This window comes from Ipomoea triloba, chromosome 8 (genome assembly GCF_003576645.1).
Source record: "Ipomoea triloba cultivar NCNSP0323 chromosome 8, ASM357664v1".
NCBI lineage: Eukaryota > Viridiplantae > Streptophyta > Magnoliopsida > Solanales > Convolvulaceae > Ipomoea > Ipomoea triloba.
Window position 1 is genome coordinate 7,045,576 of NC_044923.1, and position 10,654 is coordinate 7,056,229.

A 10,654-nucleotide genomic window follows, 5' to 3' on the forward strand; every position below is an offset into this window, starting at 1 on the left:
TGAACAAAATCTTTAAATACTATATAGTACACCAAACACCTCGTGCTCATTTGACACCTTTGTGACTCTCCTTAAGAAAAGATCACACAATCGACTTTGTGGTTCTTCTTGAGGAAATATCACTGGATTGAACTTGGGTGGTGGAATATTGACTCTTTGAGCTACAACAGTTAGAGAAAATATATATTTGAACAGATACTATCTCATAAAAATATATATATAGTACACATATAACAGTGTATGTAAGACTTAATCTTGGTAGGTTTGCAATCTTTGAAGGATAATAGCTTTTAGGGCTTCCTCCTGTGATCCACCAGAAACCCTAATCACAACATCTTGAAGCATCAGCTCTGCCACGCACGACACGGTGGCGTGATGGATCCCAACCTCCAGCTCTCTCAGCACATTCATCAATCTCGCCGCCGGGAAGTTCACGTCCGGTGACTGGACACGAATTATGGCCTCTTCCCCTATGATCTTCACTTCAACTTCTACCCCAAATGGATCAACGGTTAGCGATGGCGAGCTCGTTCCTTCGTGAATGATCATGGCCGTCGATTCCCTCATCCGCTTCCTCGGGTTGGGATTCTCTGCGCGCGACCCCACCTTCGCTTCCAGGTCGTCGATCTTCGCCTTCAGCTCGTTGATGTACGCCACGGCATCTGCTAGCAACGACGCTTTGTCCATCTTTGAGACGTTGGGGACGGCGCTGCGTAGGGCGTAGAAGCGGTGGTTTAGCTTCTCCCGCCGCTGTCTCTCCGAGGCCACGTGGTTTCGCGTCATTTGATCATTTCCGGACAATGATGTTTTCCGCCGCCGTCCGAGGTTTCCGCCGCAGGTTGTCGGGTGAACGTCGTGGAAATCCGAGTTGGAAGATTCCGGCGACCGGTTCGTCACCGGCACGGCGGCGGCGGAGGCGTTGAAGTTGAATAGCGACTGGAAATGCCGCAAAAGTTCCCCGTCTTGCTGAATAATCTCGGTGGATCCCAATTCCACAACTCCATACGAGGTCGAGAAGAACACCAACGTTTTAATCCCATGCATGTACGCTTCCTTAACTCTCCCGCAATCGCAAAACGGAACCCCGCCGAAATCGCCCGACAGCCAAGCATAAGACCCGGAGTCAAACGTTCGGACGATGAGATCCTCCGCCGCTACGAAACACTTGGCCACTGACGACAGATAAAACCATTCCGGGTAATCCGCCTCGCCGTTACCCTCCGCCACATTCCGATCCGTATCACCCCCTCTCCCGCCGCGAAAATGGCCGTCGCCCCATGATAGAACGACGCCGTTTCCGTCGCCGCTCGCTTGCCAGAAAATGGCGTAGAGCCACAACTCCGGCGACCCGTTGTCGACGATGAACTGGAGGCGGTTTTGAAGAGTGGAAGCTGGTAGTGAAGAAGACATGATTTTCACTTTTTCAGTTCTAATTGTATAAAAAAAAATATTATAGATTTCAATAATCTCAATTCACTGTTAGATTTTCGAAGGGATTGGAGAGGAAGTTATATGCATATATAGATTTTCGTCTATGGCCATGATTCATGAAGATATATATGAACAAATTAAAGTGTGAAGTACGATCGAACATCGTTTTCACGTGCTCTTTTAGACGCTATTAATAGAAAGAATGAAGAGAAAGTCCAGTTTTGTTAATAAATGGGGCCCTTTCAGTTACAATTATTGACCCAAACACCGAAGCGTGGACGGCGAAACAGAAAATGACAGGGAGTACCAATGTTCTTCAGGTTCGATACAAACAACGTTGGCAGGTTATTGTCATCACAGACAGGCATTTCCCCACCCACCGTCACGTATGCAATCCTACATACGTCTGAAATTTGTTAACCTTAGGACTTAGACTTATTACCACTTACTAGTATTTTCACTCGTACTTTGTACGTGAGCATTGTGCATGCGTGCGTTATACGTGCTTTTCATGTGCATTTCGCGTACGTTGAACATAATGAATTTATTATAATATTTTAACAATATTTGGATGGATATACAATTATATAAATTATAACAACGAATATTATATAGTGTAATTATATTATTATGTTTTTTGATGTCATCCTGGCATGAATTCGAGCAAATAATTACCCAATTACATGTGCGATGCACAGACCAAATATTTTATTATATATTTAGATAATAAAATTAAAGATGAAATTATAAACAATTTTAATACCAATCAAACGCCTACCCCTATTTTAGACAATAAAAGTCCTTACGAATTATTATTTGGTCATGCTCCTAATTATCACCACTTACGCACTTTTGGTTGTCTTTGTTATGCTTCTGTTATACATCATCCTGACAAATTTGCATCTAGGGCTAGACGCTGCATTTTCCTAGGCTATCCACAAGGACACAGAATATCGACTATATGATCTTGTTTAAAATAAAAAAAAATAAAAAAATTAAGTCGTGATGTCACTTTCCATGAAACTATTTTTCCCTTCAAAACTAATGACCCCACACTTTAGAATCCACTACTTCTGTTCCCACATTACCATTACTTATCACTCTCAATGAGGATAGCGAACAACCTATTGCTATATCTGAACCACCATCCGAAGTTTCATCCACTCCTCCCACACCGCCACCACTATCCTCTACCACACAACATCAATCCAACCCTTCCCTTGCCCCACGTCGATTTCAAAGGCAATCCAAACCGCCTGCATATCTCTCTGATTACCAATGTCACATGGCCACCTCCACCCACTCACCTATATACCCCATTTCCCATTTTCTTAATTCCCAATCATACTCATTGCAACACTCGCATTTTATAAACAACATCACCAAAGAAACCGATCGACCCACTTCCTATACTATCGCTTGTAAAGATCCAAAATGGAAACAAGCAATGGAGGCCGAAATACATGCTCTTGAACATAATAAAACTTGGTCTCTCACTCATCTTCTTCCCGGTAAAGCTGCCATTGGTTGTAAGTGGGTCTATCGCATCAAGTACAATGTTGATGAGTCTGTTGAACGCTACAAAGCTAGGTTTGTAGCAAAAGGGTACTCCCAACTTGACGGTTTTGACTTTACTAAAGTCTTTGCCCCAGTTACCAAATTCGTCATTGTTCGAACTGTACTTAGTATTGCCGCAGCAAAGGACTAGGCAACCCATCAACTCGATGTTTCCAATGCTTTCCCTCACGGAGAACTACATGAGGAGGTCTACATGAAACTTCCACCCGATTTTGGGCGAAAGGGGGAGACGCGTGTTTGCCGTCTACACAAATCCCTTTACGGCCTCAAACAAGCGTCTCGATCTTGGTTCACCACTTTTGCTACTGCCTTCTCGAAGCTGGTTTTTCACAATCAAAGGATGACCATTCAATGTTTACTTACAAACGTGGACACTATTTAACTGTTTTACTTGTTTATGTTGATGACATTGTCATTACAGGAAATGACGAGATGATCGCTAACCTTCTGAAGCAATACCTTGCTCAAATATTCAGTTTGAAAGACTTAGGCTCAATGAAGTTCTTCCTTGGTTGTACTTAGACTCATTACCAGTAAGTATTTTCACTCGTATGTTGTATGTGCATTTTATGTGCATTGTGCGTGCGTTTCATGTGCGCTATACGTGTGTTTCATGTGCATTTCACGTGCGTTGAACAGAATGGATTTATTATAATATTTTAATAATATTTGGATGGATATGCAATTATATAAATTATAACAACGAATATTATATAGTGCAATTATATTATTATGTTTTCTGATGTTATCCTTACATGAATTCGAGCAAATAATTACCCAATTACTTGTGCGATGCACAGACAAAATATTTTATTATATATTTAGATAATAAAATTAAAGATGAAATTATAAACAATTTTAATATATGAAAGTGTACATTTATTTGATTATTATGAGATTAGTGTAAAAGTATTAATCAATTAATTGAATAATATATGACTCATTTATCTGTAATTATCTTTAAAAAAAATAAATATGTAATATGAGTGTAATTATATTATTACTAAAATAAATTTGAGAAAACTGAGAAATAATTAATTTAATTGTAATTTTTATAAGAGTCATTTCCATTTTTGGTCCTATTGTTATTAGGACATTGCCAATTTTAGTCCACTTCATTAATTTTTGCCACATTGTGACCAGTCTTATTTAATCATTGCCACTTTTAGTCCACCGCTAAAATTCTCGTCAAATGGCCGTCCAAAACAAGGGTATTTTCATCTTGTCATGCTTTGGTCATCTCTTTAATCCTTTGCAGTGGTTTTCCTTACACATTTGTAGTCGTCCCTTTCTTCTTTCTCCTTTACCCTTTGCAGTCGTCCAAAATAGGGGACGCCGCATAGAAAGATTTAGGTCTCCATTTGATGAAAATGTGTAAGGAAAACCACTACAAAGGGTAAATGAGATGACCAAAGCATGAAAAGACGAAGATACACCTGTTTTGGACGACCATTTGACGGGAATTTTAACAGTGGACTAAAAGTGGCAAGGACTAAATAAGACTGGCTGCAATGTGGCAAAAATTAATGAAGTGGACTAAAATTGGCAATGCCCCAATAACAGTAGGACAAAAAATGGCAATGACTCTTTTTATAAAAAATAAATACAACAATCCATGTTTAGCTTAATTACCATAATAATTATTAGGCAATTATGCTAATATATGTGCATTTATATTTTTTATACCTTAAGTATATTCTTTTCACAATATCGTCTTTACTTTTTTCTTGCTCCTTAATATCTGAATGAATTAATTGTAATTATTATATATAAAAAAAAATCTAACGATCCATTGCATGTTTAATTGTAATTATATTATTATTATTATAATATTACCATAATAATCATTAGTCAAATATACTAATATATGTGCAATTAATTTCTTTATTAACATAATAATTATTAGGTAAATATACTAATATTGTGCAATTATACTATTGTACTTTAATTATAAAAATATATAGACAAAAGTTTTTACATTTAATGAGCTATTATTTATCATAATAATTATTAGATTTTATATAGTAATAGTTTGGAGTTAGTTTAGTTGCGAAATTATAAAAGTAGGATTTTGTTTTTATTAATAGTATAGATTTAAAAAAAAAAAAAAAAAGCCTTATTACCACAAGTGGACACGTCTACACGAAGTAATATCAATTTTATTTAACTCTAATAATTGAATGATAACATTCTAAAATTTTAAAGATTTGAAACTAGAATACAACAGAATGAAAAGTTAACTCCTTTATTTTATTTTTATAGGTAAGTGAAGTTCATTGGATATTAAATGAATGTGCGATGCAATGAAGCCTCTCAACACTATCAACAGGTACATTTTAATGGCTTTTTTTTTTTTTTTTTTTACTCTTTTCAATAAGTATAGTTGTCAGTCTATAAGTTACTTATAAAATATAGATGATGATAAGAACAAAGATTAAAGCTGATAATAAATTAAAAGCACAAAATACAAAATACAAATCACTACAGTTAAGTCTTTTTGAAACTTCAGACTCATTCATCTATAAGTGATCTCTTAACTGAACCTCCAACATTTCTTGATGATCTTCCTTCATCATTTCCAATCATTTCCAATCGGTTAAAAATCGTTGTTTTTGCCCGGGACTTACAACAACACATGCTTCAACAATAGAAAATTTACCTCAAAGACAACGTCTATGTGCATTTTTCTTGTAGTGTAATTAATCAATTATAAAGCAATATAAATATAAATATTAAAGTATTTAAACCTCCTGAATTTGATTTGTGTTGTGTAGATCACATACCAACTTCCCACAGTGCTTTGACACAATGTCTACATTTTTGCACAAACCTAAAACCACAAAGGCAGAAAGCAGACTATCCACTTGTTCCTTTTTCATAACAATTCGAAACAACAATGACATTCCACAAATAGACCCCAACTCAATCGCAAATTATATGATGGACCATGGTCCACAATGCATTGTGAACCATGATCATGGCTGATACTGCAGTTGTGTTGAAAAGATACTGCAGTTGTGTTAAAACGAAATTGCAGTTGCGTGGAACAGAGGACATTCATCCGTTCAACACAACTGTAATATCCTTTCAACACAACTGCAGTATCCGTTCAACACAACTGCAGTATCCGTTCAACACAACTGCAGTATCAGTTCAACACAACTGTAGTCCCAGACGGATGACACGACCTCTGTTCCGCGCAACTGCAGTTTCCTTTCAACACAACTGCAGTATCCGTTCAACACAACTGCAGTATCCATTCCACACAACTGCAGTATCAGTCACGATCCATGGTAACAGTCATGGTCCATGGTATAACGACTGCAACTCAATTGGAATACCCCCAATGTCCTTCTTTAATAAAAAATAAATAAAATTTAATGAATAAATAAGATAATAAAAATATAAATGTGTAGAACAGTCTAATTATTAGAAAGAATTATCTCAAGATACTTTTCTCTAAGAGTTAGAGGCTAGAATACCAACCAAATAATAACATTCTTGATCCAAAATGAGCGTAGGTACATCACTTGTACTGTCCATAAAATGAACTACCAACATATATTTTATACTTCTCTCCTCCCAGCTCCGCTCACACTAACAGCACGTTTCGTTCACAAAATGAATTTTGAGGTAATAGAAATGCTATTCCATAAGGAATGGAATAGGTAAGGAATGGAATAGGAATTTTATTCTATTGTTTGGTTCGGGGAAGGAATAGACTTTAGGAATTATATTGCAATGTTTGGTTGGTTTAAGGAATAGAAATGAAATATGTTTTAAAAGACATAAATACCTTATAACAATAATAAGGACATTCATGTTATTATTAATATTAATATTAATATTAATATTATTATTATGTAATAATAAAATAAAACTTATAATAATATTAATAACAATAATAAGAAAACAAGAATATATAATAATAATGATACAAAAAAAATTATATATAAAATATTTTTTTTAAAACACAAATTAGTGTTTTTGATCCCACATTATCGGTAACTTATGAAGAAGAGCTCATTTGAGCTCCTCTATATAAGAGAAGCATTAGATCACAACAACTCAGCAAATCAACGCTCAATATATATGTGTTAAAATACACACTATTCTGCGTCCTAAAATGCACCAGAGGACATATTAAAACACATCATTCCACAACTATAACCAAATGCACGTGTTCACTTAGAATGCATCAACATACGTAATAAAACGCATAATTCTACGTATTAAAATGCACCACAATGTGCCTCATGTCAAATTATACACATGCACTATTACACATATTAGAAAACATGTGGCACTATTACACATATTAGAAAACATGTGCTAAAATATGCACCATTCTACGTATTAAAATGCACCACAACGTGTGTTAAAATGTATAATTTCACTTATTGAAAATCTCTATCTCAAATTATAAACATGCACTATTACACTTATTATTAAATATGCGTTAAAATACACAATATTCTACGTATTAAAATGCACCAGAGGATGGACATATTAAAACACATCATTCAACAACACAATTAAATGTACCAACATATATATGCTAATAAAACGCACTACAGCATGTATTAAAACACACCACATCATGTACTAAAATGCACAATTTTAGTTCAAGTAATATAGATACTAAATTACCATAACACCCTCCACTTAACATACGCTGATACGCGAACTGCAATTTCCTAAACACTAAGATTATATTGCCACCGTTAAATTACTCCAATCCGACGACAAAAATGCAACAACACAACCGCATGGGAGCTTCAGGTCATATATGAGCCAAATTATATATATATATATATATATATATATACACACACATATATATACACTTATATACTGCTACCATTTTCTAGCTTCATCTCCTAATTGATAATAAGAAATTTCCATAATTTTATCTTTTAAATCTTCTCCCAATATTTTTTCTAACAATTCTTCATACTCTTTTTAAAGTTATCATTTGCCCTATAAAGTTTCTTTCAATATTTTTTTATAACTTTAAATTATTGTAATAACACTAACCACCCTTTATACATTTATTATTCTGAACTTTCATCTTCGCTACTTTCATTATTACTAAGCTCATTAATATTTTCTTATTCCGATTTTATTTCACTAATATAAAATACTTCATATTCATACCATTGATCATTTTCTTCTTGTATTTGTTTTAAATTCATTATAAATTCAATAGTATTAAGATATTTTATTCTTTTTTTTTTTAGTTTAGCGCATTTATTTGCATATAGTGTCCTTTTTCATTACAATTCCAACATCTACATTCATATGATTTTTTTATTTTTATTTTCTCCTTCTAATGATCAAATATTTTTCTTCTTTTTTTTTGAAATTTCTCTTATTTCTAAATCTGGTTCTAGTTTCAAAGGTAGTTCTATATTTTCTAAATTTTTTCCTTTTATAATATGACTTATAATAAGATTCATTGCTTTTATTTTTCCTATATTGTCTGATCTATATCATTTAGAAATTTTTCTTTTTCTTCTTTTGTCTTTAATTTATAGTCTCTATCAAATTCAAATATTAATTTTTTCAGTAAATCTATATACTTCTCTTAATCCTTTATCTTATACTCCGTATTTTTTAATATTTTGTTGTATTTTATATTCTTCACATTTTTTCATTAAATATTATCTTTATACTCTCAATATTTTCCTCTAAAAGTATTTTTTGGTTCATATTGACGGTTGTCGGAGTTGCCATGAGTAGTGATTTTACACTATACTAGCTCCACATGGTGACACGTTTCCCCCCATGCATGCTAATGAAGATACATATCCACTGATTGCTATATGATGGCAGACAAGAATGAACAAAGTTGAATGATGATGTCTTAATTATGCACTCATTTGCAACCATGTGGCATTCATAACTAAATGAGGTGCAATAATGATGTCCCTTAGCTTGATTAATTTGGCATTTTGGTGGAGTTCCAATCGGCGCCGACCACACGAACGGTTGTTAACCGAGCTCGACCAAGTTTAAGAAGCATGTGTGACGGTGTACGGTCGGGCACTGAGGACACAGAGTGAGGTCGGGAGATGGACCGAGGGAAAGGATGACACGGACTTTTGGTTCGGTCCCCACAAACCACGCTAAACGATGTGATAAATATAATTCTCGGTGTATTAATTTATAAGATCGTCGACCGTACTAGTGCATGTAGAGGCATGTGTTATACTCCATTACCTTATAAATAGAGTATTCATTGCGAGGAAGAGGGAACCTTTTTTACGGAGAGAATTCATTCTAAGAACACTTATAAGCTCGGGACCCTCCAATCCTTACACTTATAATTCTTGTATTTTAATATGATCTTCTTTAACTTCAATTAATATTTGTATTATATTTCCAAATTATTCTTTTATTACTATTCCATTCTATATTAGGTCTATTTTTTCATTTAAATCCATTCTATTCATTTTTATATACTCTTTTTCTCCATCCTCCTTCAAGTATTAACCATTCTTTTCTTGGTTCATTTATTTTTTTCTTTTAATACTTTTATTTCATTTTATTCTTCTTCTTATTTTAATGTATATTCTATGTATTTTAATTGTGATACTATTAGATTTTCCTCTATTATATCTTTTATTTGTCTTAATTCATTTTTCTTCTTTTCTATTTCTTTTGATATATTCATACCTTATTTATAAATCTAATTTTTTCTTGATCATTTATTTCAATTTCTTTATTTGGTAAGTTATATCTTATCATACTTCAAAAATCATTTCCTAATAGTAATTTAAAAAAAAATTCTTAATAGTAATTAATTCATAAGGATTATCATATTTTTGTACTCCTATATTAATATTATATTTTAAATCTTTTATTTTAAAATTTAAAACTATTGACTTAGTTACTATTATTTCTCTTTCATCATTTGGATAATTATATGTTTGAGTTTCAATTATAATACTTTTTTTTATTAATTTTACTTATATGGGCAAAACTTTTAATTGTATATGTGGTTATTACTATTATTCCTTTTGTTACAATTATTTCATTAAATATTGTTACTTTTATTTTTAATTTATCAAATCTATTATATTGTTTACTTACTAAATCTAATTTTTTGGGTATAATTTCTAATGTATTAAATTGTCTAATTCCTGTTTCTATGGGTCTTGTTATGATTTGTTTATGAAAATTTACTCTAGATCCTTCTACTAATGGTATTAATTTTGGTAATGGTTTTATTCTTTCATTTTCAAAATCCATACATATATCTTCAGGTATTGTAATTTTAGAGTTTTCTTTTATATTCTATAGGTTCTAAAATTTGTTGACATAGTTTAAGTACTATTATCTCCATATCATGTTGCTTTCTTACTTGATGATTTCTTGTTAAAGCATAAATCATTTTCGTTTCTATACTCATTATTTTACTAATTCTTTATGTTTATCTTCTAGTGATATACTAAAATCTGGTTGTACTATAAATTTTAATTTTTGATAAATTTGATTTCCTCTTACTACTGTTATTAAAGCGTCTAATATATTTTCAAATGTATTCTATCATATATATATATATATATATATATATATATATATATATATATATATATATATATATATATATATATATATATATATATATATATATATATAT

At 32.7% G+C, this 10,654-nt stretch overlaps 1 protein-coding gene across 1 annotated transcript; it reads right to left on the reverse strand.

Annotated features, from left to right (window-relative positions):
* LOC116027941 (transcription factor bHLH14-like) lies at positions 1 to 1,506 on the reverse strand. The gene has a single exon (XM_031269733.1). It carries the CDS (start codon positions 1,408 to 1,410, stop codon positions 250 to 252), a length of 1,161 nt encoding a protein of 386 aa, XP_031125593.1. The 5' UTR covers positions 1,411 to 1,506; the 3' UTR covers positions 1 to 249.
* Between the last annotated feature and the right edge of the window lie 9,148 nt (positions 1,507 to 10,654).